We start from the raw sequence: 22,994 nt of genomic DNA, 5'->3' as shown, positions 1-22,994 counted from the left end.
TTACTCCACTTATCTGACAGTCACTGTTACCTTTGCAGACCTCTGATGGGTTTTTAAACAAAATTGGTTGTTATAGTAGATAAAACTACCCAACTTATTATAAAGTAGTAATAGATCCACCTCAGCCTCAGTTAAAATACTATTTACATGTTAATGCCTCAGAAATAAACAGTATCCTCATACTAGTACTTGAGTATGTCGAGAGATGACAAGCTTTCATTTAATGTGTACATTGCCTCTCTCGTTATAGGAAGATTAAGGTGAAGATGTGCTAAGAAAAAACTTATGGAAGCTACTTTTCTGTCTGTGATTGATGACATATTTTATGTGCATGCAACCTCCTCCATTTTATGCAGCCTTGATTCAGTGTACCATGTATCTCTACGTTTTATTAAAATACAAAGTCACTTACTCATCACTGCAAGCTTTATCATTTGGTGGGTTGGACATCATTGACCACTTGCAGACAACAGCACTGGTATATCTTTATCTATAAAGCAATATTGGGCAAACCTCCTCCTTACCTCTGCACCCTTCTGTGTGTCAGCTCTGGTAGTTACCAGCTTCGCTCCTCCAAGTGGTTTCTTTTTAATGTACCCTGGGTTTTAACAGATCTGGGGAAAACTGTACTCTCCTACTCTGCACCATGGATATTACACTTATATCAATCGATGAATTTAAGGGCATCATAAAGGACATGTGCTTGTTTTTCTTGAGAGGCCACTATGTTTGAGTAGCTGTTGTTTCATTGTGGATTTTTGTTTTACATGTTGTATTTGTTGCATTTTAAATGTGTATTGATTGGCTGCTACCCCGGCCAGCTCTCCTTTGTAAAGGAGATTTTCAATCCCAATGAGACTTCCTGGTTAAATAAAGGTTAAATAAATGCATAAAATAATTATACAACATTCTAAAGAGGCAAGTAGGGTCTAGCCTATCATACTTTAAGTATATTTTGCTAATAATATTTCTGTGCTTTAACTGAAAAAGTCTTGAATGCAGGATTTTTACATTTTTTCACACAATAATATTACAATTTTTTACTTAAGAAAGGGGTCTGAGTATTTCTTACATCATTGCAAAGTGTACATCTGTGAATCTGGGCATCTGAGCGTAGGTCATGTTAAAATAAAACACAAAGAAAATGATTAAATAAAATCTTTATGCGAGCACACCAGTTCAGGATGATTAATTTGTGTTTTCTCACTCAATATTTATTACAACATATTAAATGGATGAACAGTTCATCATATGGCCAGATTTTATTTATTTATTTAACCTTTATTTAACCAGGGCCTGAGTATTTCTTACATCACTGCAAAGTGTATATCTGTGAATTTGGGCATCTGAGTGTAGGTCATGTTAAAATAAAACAAAAAAATAAACAAAGAAAATAATGAAATTGAATCTTTATGTATTAAATAATACACAGAGAAACTCAGGATGGTTAATTTGTGCTTTTTCTCTCTCAGCGTTTACAAATATTTACATATTTAATACAACATATTAAATGGATGAACAGTTCATCATATGGTCAGACCCATGCCACACCTGTGCCACCAACATGGGAGTTTATTCCCCTGTCCACAGCCTTTCAGGCACGCTTTGTTTTTAAACTGTGTGTGCCAACCCTTGCATGCTTCAGATATTAATTAGATATCTGTAACTTAATAGATATAATAATAATCTACAAATCAGTGCTGATGTACGTGAGATGTAGACAGAGAAACTCTCCCCTGACAGCTTTAATTTAGGGCAACATGTCCGTGAGTCCACCGCTGTCCCTCCTGCCTGTGACGTATCTCATGGTCCCCTTTCCAAGGGGTTCTAGATGTTTCTGTAATCGATTGGTTGACGCACCAATCACGTAAGGGCAATGGGTGTGACGCAGCCAATCACAGCCGTCTGGGGGCGGGCCGGAGAGAATCCGTCCGTCAGAGCCGCTGGGTGACGTGAGGGCCGCCTAGGAGTGGGAGAATCCGGTCTGGACATCATCGCTGCCTGGGATTACTCTGAATGAGTTTGCTATAAACAGCTTGACTTACATAACAGCTAGTAATTCAGTTAGTACTCCCTCAGCTAGCTTCCTCGTAGATTTCCAGAGCAGAGGACACGCTTAATTACACCTCATTTTGGAGCAGACCGCCATTGTATGTATCTTTTTTCCTCATAGGTGTCAAGTGCGGTCGCTGCGGAGGATAATTTGCAAGAGGTGAATTGTAGAGGCGCTCACTATGTCAGTGGTAGGGATTGATGTAGGTTACCAGAATTGTTACATCGCTGTGGCCAGGAGCGGTGGCATTGAGACCATTGCCAATGAGTACAGTGACAGATGCACACCGTAAGTATAAATATTGAGAGTCGTCATCACCGTGAAATTTGCGCTGGCTGCGAGTTTGTTACGCAATGTGTGCGACCGGAGGCTGAGCGGTGATGGTATATAGCGGCAGCAGGGGTGATGATGGTGCTGGCTGTGATGAGGCCTCTGGCTATTGGTGTGTTCACCGTCACAGCAGGTGAACGGAGGTCAAAATGTCGCGTGTGTCTGAAATGACTTTTTTTTTTCATTACACACAGACAGCTGACATGTCTCCTGATGAGCACAGTGCTGCGCAGTGCGTCTCAAAGTTGAATGAGATGAGTAACTTAAAGAGGACAGGATGTTATTTAGGTTATATGTTAGTATACTGTATGCTTTAAATGGAAATAAATGGCTTTTGTGAAATATATGACATGGTGATTTTGTCTCTATACCCTGCCAAAAAAGCTACATACTTAAATGACAGGGAATTAAGGGTGTGCCATAATTGTGAATTGTGTGTGAATGTTTTATTAATAGAGGATATAATGAGTTAATAATCTCACAATACAGAGACGTCTCCATGTGGCTTTATGGCTCTGGAGGCTAATATGCTGCAGCATCCTACAAACTGGGATGTGCAGCTGGGAAGGAGAATGAGCATTGCACCTTTAAGTGAAGGGGGATATTTTTGAGGCAAGGTGAACTTGTCACTGCCTGCAAGTGGTAAAGTGATCCCCACACATTGTATGACTATAAGCATCCATCTTTGTCAGTATTTGTTTAAAGAAGAGTTACGTTATTTTGTTGGAAAGGATGCGCTTACTGTTGAAGGTGAGCTGTTCTGTCTCAATGCCCTATTTTGTGGTTCCTTCTCAGACTCCCTTGTGAAATTTCCTTAATCGAAATCAGCCTCTCAGCCCTCCACATTTGATTCTGTCTGCAACAGTCAGTCAATTACAGTTCTGCCTCGTCTGCCACATCTGTTAACAGGATTATCTTTGTCGTAGCCTGCCTAATTTGCTGATGTTTTTTGTCTTCCATCAAGGGCTTGTGTAGCTTTGGCCTCCAAAAACCGCATAATTGGGAACGCAGCCAAAAGTCAAGTAAGATCAGCCAACATTACACACTGAAACGATCGCATAAATTGTAACTCTTGTCTTTGAATATGAGGTTATAATCTTTACAGTACTACTGTACAAACTGATTATCTTCTCATTTTAGATCACAACAAACTTCAAAAACACAGTCCATGGCTTCAAAAAGTTCCACGGCAGAGTATTTGATGACCCACTGGTCCAAGCAGAAAAACCCAAACTGCCTTACAGCTTACATAAACTGGCCAATGGAAACACTGGAATTAAGGTGAAGCACTCTACAAACCTCCAGCATGTTCTTCCCCCTTTCTCCTTTTCTGCTGTGACTGCACACCTTTGTTCTTTAAATTCAAGAATGCACAAATGAATATTTTTCTCTCTGGTGGCTCAGAGTTAGAACAGGTTGTACTCTAATGGAAAGGTCAGCGGTTCGATCCCTGGCTCCTCCATTCTGCATACTGAACCCCAAATTGTTCCCGATGGCTGTGTGATGGTGTATGAATGGATAACTGAGTAGCAGGTGGCACTTTGTATGGTAGCCTCGGCCACCAGTGTGTGAATGTGTGGTTTGAAAAAGTCTCCATACAAGTGCATGTCCATTCAATTTACTTCCACATAACTTGATGCTTAATATGCTGTACTCTCTAGCTTTTAATGAGCCTTCGAAGTCCTAATCGAATCGTGTCTACAGGTGCGTTATTTGGAGGAGGACAAAGTGTTCACAGTTGAGCAGATCACAGGGATGCTGCTCACCAAGCTGAAGGAGACGTCAGAGAGTGCCCTGAAGAAACCGGTGGTGGACTGTGTCATCTCTGTGAGTGGTCAAAACATTACAGAAGAGCATCAACATTACTTACAAAGTGGTTCATTGATACATATTGATTTGTGTCTTTTTTTTCAGGTCCCAAGTTTCTTCACAGATGCTGAAAGGCGATCTGTGTTTGATGCAAGTCAAATCGCAGGGCTGAACTGTTTACGGCTAATAAATGATACCACTGCAGGTCAGTGTTCTTGGCGAATTTGATAAAGTGAAGCAGGACAGGACTAGAACCTCAGTTATGCTTTCTGCACAGACAGTTGCATAGACATGAGCTAACGAGGCATCGTTACGAAGACACGTTTGGATCTTTTATACTCCATGCGGATTTCTCCCCTCGCCAAACCAATAGTTTCCCAAACTGTCGAGGGCAGTGTATCCAAAAGACTCTTGTCCACATTACTGTATGTTACTCTGTTTTCTTTGTTCATCTGTGTTGTTAGAAAATGTCCGATGTTAACAGACCAGGCCCTCAGGAAAGCAGCTCAACCTTGCTGCTAATTTTCCCCCAGTGGCCACTTATGGTATTGCAGAAAAAAAAACAATCCTGTGGCCCCAAAGCATTTTCCCCAAAGACCACCGTTATAAAAGATAAAACCTTCAAAACTGTTGACAGGAAACCTCGAACTGCAAGCAGTGTCAATTAGGACTCTTTCTATTATGCGATTTAAAAACCTGTGACATCATCACAATGTAAAGCTTATGTGAGAACCACTACTGTGCATATTCAGTGGGCTGCATACCACAATTATGCAAGGTAAACCTAGAAGCTAGAACCTTTTTTGGCGAATTCGTAGTTTCATCGGATTCAATAGGCGCCATCTTGTGGTATGGTATCTAGTTATTATACATTTATGATGAGGCCCCCAGGAAATGTGGCGGGCGTTGAAGCCAGTTTTCATGGTGGCTTAACAGTGTAACTACCTACGTCATGTGATACCCTGTGGCTAATGGTGTGACGTCACTTTGGTCTTGCAGACACTCGCGACCCTCGTTGATGCGTCAAGCATAAATAAAGCTTTAAGTGGAAGGACATTTAGTTTGTGCAATCAGCTTTGTGAACTACACTAAACTTTGCCACATTTCAATGGGGGTGCACACTGAACTTCTGCAAGGCATTACTAGAATAAATGTACTTCATAACGCCACTAACAGTAGTATAATTTGGCATTAATATTTGTATTTGGATTCACAGTGGCTTTGGCCTATGGGATCTACAAACAGGACCTTCCGACTCCAGAAGAGAAACCAAGAAATGTGGTATTTGTTGACATGGGACATTCATCATTCCAGGTCTCCATCACTGCCTTCAATAAAGGCAAACTCAAGGTTAGCCTTTCACCTTCTTTCCACCTCGATCCACAACTGCATCTGCAGTTTATAACCCTAACTCATCCTAATTCTGCTCTGTCAGGTCCTCGCCACTGCATTTGACCATCACCTGGGTGGACGTAATTTTGACGAGGCATTGGTAGATTACTTCTGCGAGGACTTTAAAAGCAAGTACAAGCTTAATGTGAGGGAGAACCCAAGGGCTATGCTGCGGCTGCACCAGGAGTGCGAGAAATTGAAGAAGCTTATGAGTGCCAACTCCTCCGATCTGCCTCTGAACATAGAGTGCTTCATGAATGACATTGATGTTTCAGGCAGGATGAACAGGTATGAATTTTAAGTTTTCCTCCTTAATTGCATCTTTTCAGTAGAAGTGGAGCGTCATAAATATGTTTTCTTCATTATGTGTAACCCACAGGGGCCAGTTTGAAGACATGTGTGCTCAATATCTGATGAGGGTAGAGATGCCACTGAAATTAGCCCTTGAACAATCAAGTACGTCCGTCAAATGTGGCTGAATTTTTAAATGTATATTGCTTGAATACTATATGAAGGAGGTATCCACTCAGTCCTGTTTGTGTTCTGTGGGCAGAGCTGAGCCGGGATGATATCTATGCAGTGGAGATAGTCGGAGGAGCCACGAGAATCCCAGCTGTCAAGGAGAGGATCACCAAGTTCTTCAGCAAAGACATCAGCACCACGCTCAATGCAGACGAAGCTGTCGCTAGAGGCTGTGCACTTCAGGTGTCTTCACTCTAACAGATAATGTTTTCTTGTTTTGCTGCACTCTTTAAATATTCTGCTCAGTTCCTCGAATATAATGCAGTAAATGTGCATTTGTTTGTGTGGTGTGTGTGCTGATTTTTTGGGTGTAGTGTGCGATTTTGTCTCCAGCGTTTAAGGTGCGTGAATTCTCCATCACTGACGTGGTTCCCTTTCCTATAACTCTTCGCTGGAAATCACCAACAGAGGATGGATTAGGGTAAGGACATTTGACTTCTCGCAGGGCCTGGACACATGATGTCTTTTACTGCCTGGAAAACGCGTGGTCTGGTGCTGGGTGCTTCTCTTGTGTTACCTGGGTCCAGACATTTGAATCTGCCCTCTCCACCAAGTTTGACAATTCTGTCTGCTATCAGGCAAAATATTGTGCCTACTCTGTGCCAGCTTTCAAGGGCATAGAGGCAGGTTTTGTCTGAAGTTGCTAAACAACCATAACCAGCACCTATCATGGCCTACTTGCCAGAAATCCTGAGTTCGGAGCTGACCTTTTTCCAGGCGTTTTTCTTCTTCTTCTCCACTTACTATAAACTGATATTTATGGACAAAAGGAAAGCTATCTGCCAGCTGCGATTGGTTGCTCCTTGTCACATGACATGCAGCGCACGTCACTGCATTCCAAAAGTTGAACTTTGTTTATTTCAGGGCATAGCCGTCTCGCTCTGATAAATAGGTGCTTGGGAATGCTTGCACTTGCCACACCTTAACATTGAGAAAAATGGATTTGAGGGTACAGCCATGTGTGGCATTAACGGTATACAGAAAACAAACCATTACATTTCTCTGTAGTCATTTCTCTATGTGCATTTCTCTATGTGGTAAATCAAGCTAGGTCAGCTAGCTTAAGGATACAGTATTTGCTGACTGTGTTTCAAAAACCTGACTTTGCTTTTTTCTCTTTGTGTATTTTTTGTCACAGGGAGTGTGAGGTGTTCAGTAAAAATCATGCTGCTCCATTTTCCAAAGTGATCACGTTCCACAAGAAGGAACCCTTTGACCTTGAAGCCTTCTACAGCAGCCCTCAAGAGCTCCCCTACCCAGACCACAGAATAGGTAACTGCTCATTCTGTTATCGCAGAGTCAGACATACCTGCCAGTAAACCAGTGCCTGAAGTTGTTTTTTTGGGTGGCCCATGTGTGGCTGAGTCCCTATGGAATAAGGCACAGCCTCTAACAGATGGGTCCTAATGAGCCAGGGGGTTGGGGGGACGCTCTCAGATGGGATATCACTTCCACCTATGAATGTGTTTAGAGTGTTTAATCAAAGCACTTTACAAACTATTTTGTTTCCATCTGCCACCAGGATGTTTTTCTGTACAGAATGTGGCTCCCCAGCCAGACGGAGACAGCTCTAAAGTGAAGGTCAAAGTGCGTGTAAATGTCCATGGCATCTTCAGTGTGTCCAGCGCCTCTTTGATTGAGAAGCAGAAAGGAGAGGGAGAGGACATGCAGATTGACTCGGAGCCAGTGGTGCAGAATGAAGGCAGGGCAGAGGACCAGGTACACAGATTCTGTTGTGAAATCAAGGAAGGCCAGTTTCTGGAATAAATATGGCTTAGAAGACAGATATAACTCAGATATTAAGTATTTTGTTATTTATATCTAATCTGGCTCTGTTAAAATGGCTGAATGTGTGTTGTGCCTCAGACCAAAATGCAGGTGGACCAGGAAGGCCAAAGCCTGGGGGACCAGCAGAACGAGGACATCAGTTCCAGCAGTAAGGTCAGACGGACCTAAATTTAGGGATGTGTGGATATTTTTTGAAGCCAGTGCTAGTATCCCCTGTTTTCCTGTATATATCAGACAGCGTTGATATGCTGATATTAATTAGACTACAAAACTGTAGAATTACAAAAGAAGTTCTGTGAGGACTGCAGCCGAAAGAATGAATTGTGTTTTCTGGTTTCCAAATCCAGGAGGGGGCGGCTGGGGATAAGCAGGACCCAGCAGCAGGAGGGAGCAAGCCCAAAGTCAAGGTGAAGAGTATTGATCTGCCCATCGTGGCCAACAACATTCGACAGCTCGACAGCGATGTCCTTAACAACTTTGTAGAGTATGAGGTGAGAGCTCCTGCTGGCCTTTTGGAAAAGCCGAGTCATGGTGTGACTGAAATGCTGATTACCTGAGAACTACTGATGGAGTAGAGTTAAAACCTGATGTGTTCTGTATTTGCTGCATCGTCCGGACATGGTCTGGGATTGTTTGCCGAGGCGACTTATACTTGTAGTCATTATTCCGTTCTTGCATTTTCAAAGCACTGATTGGCCCAGTAAGGAGCCACAGTGTTTGTTTAATGATCACTATTTTAGGGAAATTGCTTTTTCTGCATATTGCCCCTTATTCTCAGGCACAATGATCCCCCTATTAAATGTCTTGATAGTAGGTTGACATGACAGAAACGCCATTATGACTACAATGCAAGCTGCTCTGGTATTATACAGTCAATGATCATTTTTCTCAACTTTGTCAGAGATGTTCATTCAACTCAACGTATAGTTTTTGATCTAATTAGTCAGATAACATTATATTGTAAGGTATTGCCATTGTTGTTTTGCTCCCCTGTGACATTTTTGTGTTTTTGACTCACAGCATCAGATGATCATCCAGGACAAACTGGTGAAAGAGCTGAATGATGCTAAAAATGCTGTTGAGGAGTACGTTTACGATCTGCGGGACAAACTTTGTGGGATATATGAAAAGTATATCACTGAGGAGGTGAGTGCTGCTTTCTTACAAACCTTTATGTAGCAAGAAAATGATCTATGACTGTACTTACTTAACAACTGTTGTTTCACCATTAATAACAGGACAGTAACCGGCTGACACTGATGCTGGAGGACACAGAGAACTGGCTGTACGAGGATGGAGAGGACCAACCCAAACATGTCTACGAGGAAAAGCTAGATGCACTCAAGGTTTGTCGTTATGTATTCCAAGGAAATGTCTATTTTCAATTTAGAAAAGGCTCTCTACTGAGCTCTAAGAGTTTTTTAAAGGTTTTAAAGATTTTAAAGTGAGAATAAATATCAACATTAACATGAATTCTGTTATTTTCCAGAGGTTGGGTCAGCCCATTCAGGATCGGCACAGAGAGCACGAGGACGGGCCGAGGGCTTTTGAAGAGCTGGGAAAGAAACTGCAACTCTACATGAAGTTTGTGGATTCCTATAAACAGAAGGTAAATATATTTGATATAGGGATGCAGTGCATTTACATCTTCTTTAATAATTTAATAATATAGGATTTTTAAAAAATGTGTTGGCTTTGCGCAGTTCTTTACAACAGTGGTTTTCAAACTTTTTGTGCCCAAGGTACACCAAAGTGCTATCATGAGGACGAGTGTTTAAACACAACACAAAATAAACCACTGCCACAAATCTTTGCATATAAACTATTAATTAAAAATGTATACTGTTTTTGAGAATCAGTTCAGTATCACAAAACGTAATATGGTGATACTCAAGTGTATCAATATTTTTTCTCACACAATAATGCTTTTTTTTAGCTTGGTTTCAGTGACACCCACTGAAAATCTTTTGTAGATGTAATCTTAGTAATTTTCTTGTCACAAACTCTCCCCCAGGATGAGCGATATCTGCATTTGAGTGCAGAGGACATGGGCACTGTGGAGAAGCGTGTGAATGAAAGCATGGGTTGGATGAACAGCATGATGAACGCGCAGGGCAAACTCAGTATTACTCAAGACCCCATTGTTAAAGTAGCAGACATCATCACCAAAATACAGGTACGTGAATGACTATTTAAGATACAAGTATTACTCTAATTAGAAGTGACTGTCTTTCACCAACACATTTAATGCTTCTTACTCACCAGGAACTGGAGGAAATCTGTAATCCAGTGATCAACAGGCCAAAGCCGACAGTGGAGGAGGCCCCTGAAGTGAATGACCAAAACCCTGGAGCTCACAACGGTCCGACAGCCAAGCAAGGAGCAGAAGGGAAGGGAGACGCAAAGGGAAGCCAGCAGACAAAGCCCGGCACCAAAGAGATGGAGGTGGACTGAGATCAGTGTCTGAGAAGCAAAGTCTGCAACCAGTACCGCGTTTACCACAACTGACCATGTAGACAGTAGAAACATTGATACCTGGGACCATCTCTCAACCGTCACCAGCCACTTTTGTGGATTTGTTTTTTTATTTTGTGCCCTCTCGTTGGACTTCACCTTTTGAGGTTTCTGTTTTCATCCTCATGTGTGACAATGGTGTGCTTTACTCTCTCAAAGGTTTGACATACTTAATAAATTAAAGAGTGATGCAATAGATAAATCTCTGATTCTGACATTAAACTGTTTCCTCAGTACCACACAGGAAGAAAGGTGCCCTTTGTGTTTGCATTCCATGTGTCTCATCAGTGTCCTGTATCAGCAGTAAATCCTATCACTCATAAGGGAAAATACTTAGCTCTCCAAACAGCTGCTATTGCAGAACTATTAATTTGTATGCAATAATACAAATTATATATATTTGTATTTAATGAGTTATAAATGATGTCCATGTCTAGAAACTGTAAATACTATTTTAGTAAATAAAAGTGGCCAGCATATATAATATATGTACATAAAGAACATATTCCTAGTATAATGGCAATGCTTGATACACCAAATCTCTTTAGGAAGTGTTTGGTTGCCTAATTCCTTTTGTTTTCTTGCATTTTTCCACACTTATAAGTCATGGGATTTAAAGATGGCAAAAATAAATACATTTGTCTGGAAGACAAGATTTCTTTAGTCTGAATTTTTTTGATTTTCTGCAGTGGAACCTTAACGAAATTGGCAAAATCTATACTTGTGTCTGAGTAAAGTCCCGAGATGAGATCTGGACAACAAATGCAAAATGAGATGGAAGCTCACTCTGACACAACTGTAATTGTGTATCTAAATATTGTGAACTGAAGGACTGTGATTACACACACACCTGCAGTGTGATTTTTTTGACTCTCTGCAGGTAAAATTACGCTTCAAGAGATAATGTGTATGGAGCCATAAAGCGTTTAAAACTAAATGAATAAATCAGACATTAAGGAATATTAATCATATAAATAATAACAGAGGAAAGGTTAAATGCAACCAGCAAATTATCAAATAATCCAATACATTTTTCATCCTATTTTTTTTTAACAATGAGATCATTTTTAGGCATTTCCAGCACTTTTATTTAACAAGGCCAATTTGTCCTATATTATTTTCATGTCATACCATGCTACCAAGTCTTTGCCAAAAAAGGAAAACACGTTGGAGCCAGTTAAGTGCCTGTAATTCAAGAAATTAGAGTGTAAATATCCAGTTGATTAATTGATTTGTAGACTGAATGAAAATTAGCAACTATTTTGACAGTCTATTACAATTAAGGTATTTTTTTTAATTTAAATTTCACAATCCACTCTTCATTTCACAATTTCACACTTATTTCATCATGAAGTCCTGTGCTTTTTTTTCCCTCCCTTTTCTTTGAAGGTAAAGTGACAAAATATTCAAATACAGATAAAACATTTGTTATATGACCATGCCTTTAAAAACAGTCCTTGTGGTTCGATAAATTAACATATTTCAATCCATGAGAAAACGTATTGGTAAAAATAAATAAATAAAATGAATAGATAGATAGATAAATAAATAAGATAAGTAAATATTTGGCAAGAAGGAAATAAACAAATTAAATAGTTGAAATAAAATAAACCCTTCACCCTCATAAAAGAAGGCAATAATACCAAGTCCCACTCATAGAATCAATCAAACAATAAAGGTAATTTTTAAGCAAACATTCACTTTTTCTGTGTTTTATCATTATAAATGGAATATTGATAGGTTTCGGACAGAAATCATTTGATCACCTCAAACTGGGAAAATTGTAACAACATTATTTTGATAAATTTAATAGAAAAAAATGATTGATAAAATATAATTATCAGCTTAATGGACTATAAAAATAAGTATTTGCATTTAGATGAAATAACATTTGATTAGAATGGGCTGACTTATGAATGAATTATTTCACCATTTCATGGTTATGTTTAATAATGTCTGTATGCATTTATCTGATTCCTTGTTTTACAACATAGTATTTACTTAGACTTGTACACAAATACAATAAATATACAAGCTTTACGGAAACAAACTTTAATGTACAAGCTTACAAAGTAAGATGGCGGGTTTAAAACTACCTTTAAACACATTTATAGAGCTTCATTACAAAGTCATGTGTGGGACGCTGAAAGGGGGCGTGGCATTGCCGGATTGTTGTTGTCGACGTAGCGTGTGACGTAGGCAGGAGAGTAACGGGCGGATATTTTCAAAATGGAAGAAATGGCAAAGTTTTGGAGGGGAACGCAAGAACAACATTTATCTGCCCTCTGAGTCCTCCTGTACCGACCATCGATGCACTCAGCCGATCGAGGAATACTTTTTGAAACTTGCAGGCGTCTGCATGTGAAAACCAGACACGATGAGTGTTTCAATCGGCGATAAAATTGAGGTGAGTATTTATGTTAGGCTAACGCCCACATGCTAACTTCAGACTCTGCTCTGTTTGGTAACGTTAGCTGAAGTTAAGGTTGGGGATAGCTGTCAAATAGCTAGTAAGTCGTGAGTCAGACGGTGTTTGTCGCTATAGATTAACATTTAAACTGTGAAGAAATAAGTCAATATTATATATTTAACTGAATGTGTCAAACGTTTAACTTTCTGCTAACGTAGTGCAAGCTAACGCCATTTAATTAACTTAGCCAATTACGATAGCGTTAGCTTTTTAGCATTTTTATCACGTTTGTTTATGTCCCGAAAGTGCCCGTGGTTTATTTTAACTTCTCTTATCACTCTAATGTCATCATTATCATCATCTTAGTGTTGTCGCTGTTATCAACGTCATGTTGCAGCCTCGGTGCCTGTGTGTGTAACCTTACCCCGACTCTCCTCTCGGGACAAACACTGTTGTTTCACCTCAGTGCATTAGTTCAACATGCTGCTTGGAAACGGCAACAAGTGGTGCTCGTTAGCGGGAAGAGAACCGGGATAATTAAAGGTTTTGGTTGGCCATATGACGGCGTCAGGTGTTGGTGGCTTGTCTGACAGTTAACGTTTGCTGTGGGAGGATTTCTCCGATGCGAAGTCGTTAGATGCGGGATTGTTGTGTGTTGCTGTACATCACAGCATGGCGCAGGCAGTGTTTGATCAAGTTATTAACTATTTCTTCCTAAACCACTCTGCTGACACACAAGCCAGCTGCGATGAGGAGAAATGTGTATCTTATGCTCAGGAGGTCAGGATTGAGGTATTGTTCTTTTAAAGATCCTGTCTGTCACGGGATCAAAACATAGTTATATGTCTCTGCAGATCCATCTTTGTTTGCAAATCTCAATGTTTGTTTTTCTGTCTTCTCATACAGGATTTTAAGGTCCTCACCCTCCTTGGCAAAGGCTCCTTTGCATGTGTTTACAGGGCAAAATCAGTCAAGACTGGTCTGGAGGTTGCGATCAAAACGGTAAGAATCCCACCATTCATGTCTTTGTCAGTGATATGAGACAATTATGGCATGCTTCACCTGTAAATAGACTGTTAATCATAGCCCAAGCTGTTGCTAGTGACAGTTGAAGTGTAAACTGGAACTGTTTGGATCATTAGACCTTAGTTGCCTCCCAAGGGTACCTTGTGGTCCCTTGACTCCCCACCAATGAGGTCTCAATGGTTCACTGTCTTTGTGGGTGACAGATTGACTATTAGCCAACAGACCAAACCACCAAGCTGCATTGCACGTTAATCCGATAAGTGTTGAGTGTATAATTATCTCTGTTGTTCTCATCTGCAGATTGACAAAAAAGCAATGCACAAAGCTGGTATGGTCCAGCGTGTGACAAACGAGGTGGAGATTCAGTGCCGATTGAAACATCCCTCCATACTTGAGGTAATGTTGGTCAGACACAGCTAATTTCTTGTCATGGAGTAGTGTGACTTATAATTACTCTACATAAAGTCTACCGTGGCTCTCATATATTTGTTCTGATTTAGATTTTCTGTATAACATTAATGGTTGAAATACACTTTAAGTAGGAACAAAACTTTACAATGTGCCAGATTTGCAGACAAAGACAAACAGCACTAGTAGTGGTAATTCAGTCCAATTGTTTTTGCAAAATGAAAAACACCCTACAGTTTCAGAAATCTGTGTATGTTGGCTGTGTTCGAGTCTGTGTATATGAGCTTTGTGCTATGGTTGTCATGGTTACCTTACCCACTGTAATTACTTTGTTCAGTGTTAGCGTCACTCTTCAGTATGTCTTTGAAGATTAACTAGGAGAGCGGGATCTTTTGCTTTGTGTCGGTACTGAATTTGATGCCATTTTTTTTTTTTTGACCACAGCAGTGTGATCATTTTAGATAAGAGTTTGATAGTTTCATCAAGTTCAGTTGTGTTCTAGATTTTGTTGCACTCATATTTTTGTGTCCTCTCACTTTGGCATGATAATAAATACTGTATTATATGTCATGTTTTTATCCAAGCTTTACAATTACTTTGAGGACAGCAACTATGTGTACTTGGTGTTGGAGATGTGCCACAATGGAGAGATGAGTCGGTACCTTAAAGAGCGGAAGATGCCTTTCTCTGAGGATGAAGGTCAGGCAGAACTATTTTACTTTGAAAATAAAATTTGAATGATGTTGCAGTAAATATTTTACTGAGGTTTAGTTTGGCGAGCTGCTTGCCTTTAAAAAATGTTGTTTTTTGTTTTGTTCCACAGCAAGACATTTTATGCATCAAATAGTGAAAGGAATGCTGTATTTACATACCCACGGCATCTTGCATCGAGATCTAACCTTGTCAAATCTTTTGCTGACAAGCAACATGAACATTAAGATAGCAGACTTTGGCCTCGCCACTCAGCTCAAACTCCCAAATGAAAAGCACTTCACAATGTGTGGGACACCCAATTACATCTCCCCAGAGGTGGCCACTCGCAGCGCTCATGGTCTTGAATCAGATGTGTGGTCACTGGGGTGCATGTTCTATGCTTTCCTGATGGGCCGTCCTCCATTCGACACGGACACAGTCAAGCACACTCTGTCTAAAGTGGTTCTTGGGGATTATGAGATGCCCAGCCATGTTTCTCTAGAGGCTCAGGACCTGATCCATCAGCTGCTGCAGAGGGACCCTGCCCAGCGGCCCAGCCTCTCTGCAGTGCTGGACCACCCGTTTATGACCCAAAGCCTGCTGGTCAGGACCAAGGAGCTGGGGTTGGGGGATGAGGGATCCATTGACAGTGGCATTGCTACCATCTCCACAGCCTGCACCTCCTCCATCTCAGCCAGCGGCAGCAGCCGCCTCCAGAGAAGAACCAAGCACATGATTGGCTCTGCTCTACCTAACAGGATGGCGCCTATTCCAAGTCTTCCACGCCAACCCAACAGCGCCTGTTTTGAGGACGGAGACCAGTGGCAGCAGCAGCATCCTGCAGACAGATTTCACAGAGAGGGCAGGAGCAGGGGGGTTCATGGTGGAGACAGCGGGCAGCCTCATTCTCGCTACCTGAGGAGGGCTCACTCTTCAGATCGCTCCAGCTCTTCTGCATCAGGCCAGGGGTCGAGTCACGCTGAGCTGGGGAGATGCCACTCAGAGGAGACATTGACAGGTTTAGGTAGACCAGTCTTCCCCATGTCCTCTACTCAGCACCCATTTACAGAGCACGGAAGGCTCCCCTCTCCCCCCGTCAAACAGTCAGCAAAGTAAGTCTCTATTTATGATCTTCAGTTACTTGTTTATTCATTTTTTATTTTTAACAAATTTATTGAGACTAACAGATTGCACTTTCTGTTTCAGTTCTGGGTATATGTTGTCCACGCAGACTGCACATCCACCAAACTTGCAATTTCAAGATCTGGAGGGAGTCACTAATTGGCTCAATAATGAGGGTAAATCTGATGTTTAGTTTTTTGATTATCTGTGCATATGAGAGATTTCAACAGCTATCACTCAGCTTATGTTCTCACTTAGGGCAACTTTTAGTTAGTTCAGTAGCTTGATTTGGGGCTGACATGCCTTTGAATGAAATTATCTGTTGTTATTAGTTGATTCACCCTTAGATACAGAGGCTAGTATAGGCTCCAGCTGCACTTGTGAGACCGAATGTTAAAACCATCCTGTTAAAACCAGATCTTTACAAATGTTGTCTGTTCTTTCTCAGCCTCTGGGCAGAAGCCCACGGACAGCAGCACTCACAGCAGCAGTGGCAGCTTCCACAGCAGCAGAGGACCTTTGGGGGTTCATAATTCCTGGACAGACATGCCCATGGGCCGAAATATGAACCCCCACCACAACCAGCACCACATGCACCATAACCTTCCCTCCAACTGTGACTCGTACAGGGAAAACATACCTGGAGCAGAGTTCCAGCCTCCTCACGGCAGAGAATTAAAGCCTCCTTCAGTCAAACCCGGTGTGGATAAAGAGAAGAAAACGCTGAGGGACATAGTCCCGCCCCTGTGTGCATCCAGACTGAAGCCAATCAGACAGAAGACCAAAAATGCTGTTGTAAGATAATACACTCTTTTTTAATTGATCTGTTACTGTTCACTATGTGAGCTGTTACAATAATTGTATTTTTTTATTTCTTGTGCTTCCTGCAGGTGAGCGTGCTGGACACAGGTGAAGTGTGCATGGAGTTGTTAAAATGCCAGAATGGTCAAGAGAGGGTTAAAGAAGTCCTTAGGATTTCCTGTGATGGCTTGATGGTGAGTTCACTTAAGTGTTCCATATGTGACTGGTAGGGGGTGGTATAACAACATAATATGTCACTAGGCTGGTGGCATGAAATAATATGAAGCTTAATATTATCATCTGTTGTAGGTGACGATATACCAGCCTAATGGTGGAAAGGGTTTTCCTGTCCTGGACTGTCCTCCTGCTCCTCCAGAAGATATTCTGATTTGTAGCTACGAGGACCTTCCAGGTATTCAGATGGACGCATCACACCCAGTGACATCAGCTTGTCTAAGATTAGAAATTGGACTTACTTGATTAATTTGTGTTTTTGTCACAGAAAAGTACTGGAAGAAGTACCAGTATGCCTCCAAGTTTGTGCAGCTCGTGAAATCCAAGACTCCAAAAGTGACTCTCTATACCAAGTACGCCAAGGTGATGCTGATGGAGAACTCTCCCAATGCAGACCTGGAGGTTTGCTTTTATGATGGTGAGTCTAATGTGTGTATTGAAACATGTGAGGAAGAAGCTGCACTGGCCTTTTTTTTGTCTGATAGGGCTTCAACTAACTGAGTTTATGTGTAACCCTTCATAAACACTTGTGTTGTGCAGGAGCAAAGACCCACAAGACATCAGAGCTGGTGCGAGTGGTTGAGAAAAGCGGGAAGTCGTACACGGTGAAGGGCGAGGTGGGGCTGAGCGGCCTGAGCCCAGAGAGCAGGCTATATGTGGAGCAGTCTGATGAAGGCCACAGCATGTGTTTGTCCCTGGAGGCCGCCATCACAGCAGAGGAGCAGCGCAGCACCAAGAACGTCCCTTTCTTCCCCGTCACTATCGGCAGGTGAGATGCTCACATTTTTATATATTCTTGGTTTAATGTCACCACTTGTGGCTAATGTTAGCTTTGTGTATGTCACCGCTCCTAGGAGACCTGCCAACCCAGACACGCTGTGCTCATCATCCCTGCCCTCCCAGCCGGTTCTTCCTGAAATAGCTTCACCTCCTCAGCCTCCACAGATCACTCCTTCAGTGAGTGTCTCACAGCCCTATACTTCAGGATGTATGAACAGATGTTTAGAGGCTCTCACTGCTAGACTATGATTTTTATTAATTTCCATTTTTATGTCCAGATGATCTCCTACGATGGGTCTGACTTCACCACAGCCAGTCTGAGTAAGAAAAGCTCCCCGCTGCGTCAGGAAACAGGGAAAGTGGTGAAGTCGATATTTGTACCCAATGTTGGATGGGCCTCCCAGGTAACTGAAGAATAAATTAACCTAATATTCTATAATCTGCAAAGGAATTGTCTGTGATTAAATCTATGTTTGTATCTGCAGCTGACGAATGGAGAGGTGTGGGTGCAGTTTAACGACGGGTCTCAGCTGGTAGTTCAGGCGGGAGTTTCCTGCATCACCTACACATCTCCAGAGGGGAGGATCACCAGGTACAACACACTTTCTGTCACCTTAAGGACTTGTGTGTTCATTAGCTTTGTTACTAAAGGAATTTTTCACTCACAAAATGACCATTTATACAGTAATTACTGTACCCCGTGTTGTGTTGAATTCCTTAAGACGTTGTTTTTCTCGCATGTCTCAATGATTCAATGTTCACAGATCACAAATTTTAGTACCAGACCTGTGTGCTAGGTACCCCAAAAGAAGGGGTACCAAAATTGGGGACGGTACGAAACGATTTCATTGGTACCATCCACAACTTTTCACAATGGAAACGGAAAAAAAGCGTACCGAACTGAACTGTACCATACCATACCGTACTGCTCAGTGGAAATGGGGCTATTGATATGCAAATGGTCATTTTGGAGGTGAAGCATTCTTTAAGGCAGTGGCAGCTCTCACTAATGTCCGTCTCCTCCACAGGTATAAAGAAAACGAAAAGTTGCCTGAACACGTCAAGGAGAAGCTTCACTGTCTCTCCACCATCCTGGGACTGCTGGCCAACCCGACAGCACACCATCTACAACCTCATGAACACTTGGTGGTTTAAAGAAACAAACACCCAGCACCCTAGAGGCCTGGCAGAGAGCAGAAAGTAGCATTAGAAACCTTAATACCCTCTTTTGTCTGGCGTTCTTGTAAATATGTGGGCTTTTTTTTTTTTACATGTACAGAAGACTAAAATTATGAGAATATATATTTTTATTTTAATAAGCAACCATTTTGTGTCAATTAGCCTTGTTGGAAAAAAAGTTTGTGTCATGATATGTGTGTCTTGGTTTTTTACTGTGTCTCCAATTCTATGAAATGTGCGATTCATAAACGCTGAGTCAATAAACACCTGGAGGCTGGGTGGAGAAATGCTGCACTCTGTTTTGCAGTCTTCTCTTTGCACTCATGAAGGATTTTTTGATGGAAGAAATTAAAGTATTTAATAATGACCTGAAGGGATCAACTGAATGGATTGTGCAGAATTAAGAAACATTTTTCGGCTTGAAGTCTCATGTGACAGGTGTAAGATGTGATACTGAAGAGACAGCATGCACCCACAAACAATCAGACAACCAAAGCTGAATCAAACAGAGTCCGGTAAGGTTTCACGTTTATTTCGCCCTGTTGTTTTGGCCATTTAATTAAAAAAAGGTCACAAAATTGTGGATTCCTCTCAATTACAGAACTGATACAAAACAACATACTGTACGGATGTAAGCCTAGGCATATATACACGTACTGTACAAGACACCCAAGAAGTAAACATTCAGGTGGAAACTGGGAGCATGATGACACCGTCTGGGTTGCAGAAATGACCAAGGGTAGGATTAACCATTTATTTCCCATTTAGAAGCACGATAAGGAACACAACATAGGACACACAATATAGTGGTGTACACAGTATCAGTCTTTCCAGCTTTAACAGGGACGCGCCTAAAACTTTGCCCCTTTTTCCTAGATGAGTCGTCGGGTTATAAGGATGTGAAAGCTCCCTTTGAACCTGCTGCCATACCTTTACATTCTTAATTCACTGTTGCTTGTTGGAGATTGAGGAAATATTCCCACAATATAATGTGTCTAGTGAGGACAAACTTTCAGAGCATCACTGGTGTTCTCTTGTCCCAGAGAGATGCTGGTGAGATGGCTGCGCTGACACTATTATTTACGATCACATTGCGAGCAAGAGGACAGTCAGTTCCCTTGGATACTGATGGAGGAAATAAAACAGCTAGGAGGAGCTCTCTGGGACAAGAGAAGGAGAAGCAGGCTCAGAGGAATGCAAAAAAAAAATCTAGATGCTAGAGGGAGACAACAGCATCAAGCACAAGCTCATCCATCCCTTTGACACCACCTGTACAACCACACCCAGCGTTTTTTACTACACCTCGAGTAAATATCCACCGTTTATTCAAAAACATCCACCGTGCTTTCACTTCATTTATATAAAACATTTTTTTCCCCATAAAATCTCAATAAAATAAAGTTGCTCTTAGTAGATATCAGGACAAAGATATTAACAAAATTGGAGTAAAAAAATCTCACAGTGAACACTGGGAACAAGAGCTGGACCATCTCCCCCCCGCCCCTCCACTTCCCCTCCAAATGATTTTAACATGTGACACAAATACAGCAGCTGGAACAGAAGACAAGTCGGAGAATTTAAGCAATCGAACCAACTGGTTTCTTTATCTACATTTTGTCAAGAAAGTGCTGTCAGAGTTGAATCTAATATCATAAAGCTGAACAAATTCCTCAATTTTCTGGAGCCGTTTTCATTTCATGGTATCAAAAATAATTCATACCCAATTCATGGGTACTCAAACACACATTTTACCTTTAAATTTAGGGGAATAACTGATTTTCCGATTAACAATTCTCTGATTGACACAGCAGCCCCAAGTCTGTTGATAGGTCAAGTTGGCCTCAGGAGAGTAGTTTGCTCACATGACAGACACAAGCGTTGAAGACACGTTTTTTTAAGGAGATTACAAACCCATGAAGTGACGAGAGAAATCTCACTAGATCCCACTGGAATTCTGAGAAAAAAAAATAAAAATCACGGAATTCTCTGAAAACATCCACAAACACGAAAAGGAATGTGATCCTCGTCTTCCTGCACTGGAGCGACTCAAACTGGGACTCTAACAAGGACGCAGCTTGTTTGTTGAACACCTAACACCTTCCATCTGACATACAGTAAAACACACCTTAGAAACATTGGTGCAAAAGTAAAAGAAACTTGGTCACATGGTCATGGAGATCTGCTTTCTTTTTTTTTAACCTTTATCTTTCTGCAGGCGTCCTTCCTACACTTAAGTTTGATGGCACTCGGAAAAGTAAACGGCTTACCTGTTTGTTCAAACTAACAAAACCCCCAAAACTATCTTGTCGTTCATGTTCGGACTCTTTACGTCCTCTGCCGTCAGTTGGCCACAGTCACATAGCAGCCCAGGATCTGTGGAGTAGTGTTCAAATGCCCAGCCACCTTTTCTCCCCCTCACTTTTGCAGAGTCAGTGGTATTGACCAGAATACAGACACACATCACCGGCACGGCCCGTTGCAATGTAAACGTACCAGTGTGTGTGTGTGCGTGTTTTGTGTTTGTGAGATACAAGGGATCATACATTGCACGTCTAGTGGCACATCTTTCTCCAGTCCTGATTCAGCCATTCCCCGTTAGCTACCTCGTCTGGACCCTTTCATTACAGAGAACTCACACAAGAGAGAAAAATAAAAATCAGCTATTAGGCAAAAGTTCCCAAAAGTTCACATTACAGTACTGTTAAGTCTCATTAGACAAAACGAAAAATACAAAAAGGCAGAGAGAAAAAAGCTTACACTCAATCACCATCATTTTCAATATCTATATAGGAAAATGTTTTTGATTAGATATATTATCATCATTAACATCATAATTATTATGATTATTATTCATTATTATTGTCACCATTGTCATCCGTTTTGTTTTGTTTTTTTGTTCAGGGATCAAACGGAGAGGGGGATCAGTCACTGGGAGGAAGCCTTGGTAGCTATCGTGGAGACACAGTGCTGCTGGAAGTTGGGGGACATGGCCGAATTGCAGCCCAGTCTCTGACGGGGGCCCTTCAGCCCTCCGTCGCCCTCTACGATCCAGGGGCTTCCGCTGGCCTCCTTTCCCAGCATGCTGCAGCAGCCAGGGGCCGGTGGGGCAGCGTTGGGTACCGTGGTGCTCACTGGCAGGCCTTTGGGCTGCTCGCTGGCAGGAGCGAAATCCGGGTTGTGGGTCTGAAGCACGCTGGTGATGTGGTTCAGGAGGTCGTTGAAAAACTCTGGGACCCCCTCATAACCTGAGAATATAAGGGGACGACAGTCAGCTCAGCTAATTCAGCTTTTGAACATATTCCAAATGTTTACAGGGTTTTACTCATGTTTAAATACAATAGCTGTTCTTTAATGACTGAAGGAAAGCAGGCAGCAAAAAGATGTATGCAGTGTTTCAGAGATCTGGAACCAGTCTGTATATTAACAACAAACTCAACTTAAATTCTTTTGTTTCAGGTTTAAAGGGTAACCCCGATATTTTTCAACCTATGTTCCCATGGTTTTGCTTCTAAGTGACCAATAGAAACCACAATTTTTGAAATTGGTCCAGTATTGAGGAAACTGCTGACGCTGGCAGCCATGAAATAGGTTGCAATGTCACCAATCATGGCATGTTTGCACCGTCAATGCACGTCCACTGAAAGTGTTTGTTTTGCCACTGACAGGCTCAAATTATTATTTCAAGTCTCTGACAACTTCTAAAAAGGATTCCTACAGAGATAGACTTTTGTTAAAAAGTAGGATCCATTTTGTTTAACCAGAAACAGCCCTGAAATCACCGTCATCAAACCCACCAGACTCCATTTAAATAAACAGTAATTTTAGTGTGTATAAAGCCAGCATATTTTTACATCTAACTGGGTGAATAAAGGGTTTATTTCAACCAAATCAGAGATGGTGATTGTTGGACGAGTGGAAAGATGAACCAAGACT

General features: G+C 41.5%; 3 protein-coding genes across 3 annotated transcripts in view; 2 read left to right on the top strand and 1 right to left on the bottom strand.

The window, feature by feature from the left end:
• The first annotated feature begins 1,918 nt into the window (after nt 1-1,918).
• On the top strand, nt 1,919-11,063 carry hspa4l (heat shock protein 4 like). Its single transcript, XM_033643527.2, has 19 exons — nt 1,919-2,341; nt 3,348-3,405; nt 3,524-3,664; nt 4,088-4,210; nt 4,298-4,397; nt 5,409-5,542; nt 5,628-5,872; nt 5,964-6,040; nt 6,138-6,289; nt 6,421-6,527; nt 7,245-7,378; nt 7,629-7,825; nt 7,973-8,047; nt 8,242-8,385; nt 8,915-9,040; nt 9,133-9,240; nt 9,384-9,503; nt 9,909-10,070; nt 10,160-11,063. The coding sequence occupies exons 1-19, from the start codon at nt 2,235-2,237 to the stop codon at nt 10,346-10,348; spliced, it is 2,499 nt and encodes an 832-aa protein (XP_033499418.2). The 5' UTR covers nt 1,919-2,234; the 3' UTR covers nt 10,349-11,063.
• Nucleotides 11,064-12,614: 1,551 nt separating this feature from the next.
• plk4 (polo-like kinase 4 (Drosophila)) lies at nt 12,615-19,971 on the top strand. The gene is made up of 15 exons (XM_033642573.2): nt 12,615-12,815; nt 13,725-13,820; nt 14,145-14,240; nt 14,837-14,951; nt 15,076-16,057; nt 16,152-16,243; nt 16,516-16,862; nt 16,958-17,062; nt 17,178-17,280; nt 17,371-17,520; nt 17,643-17,871; nt 17,957-18,059; nt 18,161-18,286; nt 18,368-18,474; nt 18,911-19,971. The coding sequence occupies exons 1-15, from the start codon at nt 12,786-12,788 to the stop codon at nt 19,035-19,037; spliced, it is 2,808 nt and encodes a 935-aa protein (XP_033498464.1). The 5' UTR covers nt 12,615-12,785; the 3' UTR covers nt 19,038-19,971.
• The window catches only part of LOC117267012 (inositol-tetrakisphosphate 1-kinase), a 41,163-nt gene continuing 37,741 nt past the window's right edge, over nt 19,573-22,994 (bottom strand). The window contains exon 11 of the mRNA XM_033642574.2: nt 19,573-22,306. Coding sequence (XP_033498465.1) covers nt 21,987-22,306 — 320 coding nt within the window. The 3' untranslated portion in view covers nt 19,573-21,986. The remainder of the gene's footprint in view (nt 22,307-22,994) is intronic.

This window comes from Epinephelus lanceolatus, chromosome 15 (genome assembly GCF_041903045.1).
Source record: "Epinephelus lanceolatus isolate andai-2023 chromosome 15, ASM4190304v1, whole genome shotgun sequence".
NCBI lineage: Eukaryota > Metazoa > Chordata > Actinopteri > Perciformes > Serranidae > Epinephelus > Epinephelus lanceolatus.
Note: the sequence above shows the minus strand (reverse complement) of the source record. Positions and strands in the feature narration are given on the sequence as shown.

Excerpts from the sequence above, each read along its gene's own strand:
- plk4 (XM_033642573.2), top strand. The coding sequence starts at position 12,786 with ATGAGTGTTTCAATCGGCGATAAAATTGAG. Across the intron at positions 18,060-18,160 it reads CTCCACAGATCACTCCTTCA|ATGATCTCCTACGATGGGTC; the intron begins GTGAGTGTCTCA and ends TTTTATGTCCAG. Across the intron at positions 18,475-18,910 it reads CCAGAGGGGAGGATCACCAG|GTATAAAGAAAACGAAAAGT; the intron begins GTACAACACACT and ends TCTCCTCCACAG.
- hspa4l (XM_033643527.2), top strand. The coding sequence starts at position 2,235 with ATGTCAGTGGTAGGGATTGATGTAGGTTACCAGAATTGTTACATCGCT. Across the intron at positions 7,379-7,628 it reads CTACCCAGACCACAGAATAG|GATGTTTTTCTGTACAGAAT; the intron begins GTAACTGCTCAT and ends ATCTGCCACCAG. Across the intron at positions 8,048-8,241 it reads ACATCAGTTCCAGCAGTAAG|GAGGGGGCGGCTGGGGATAA; the intron begins GTCAGACGGACC and ends TTCCAAATCCAG.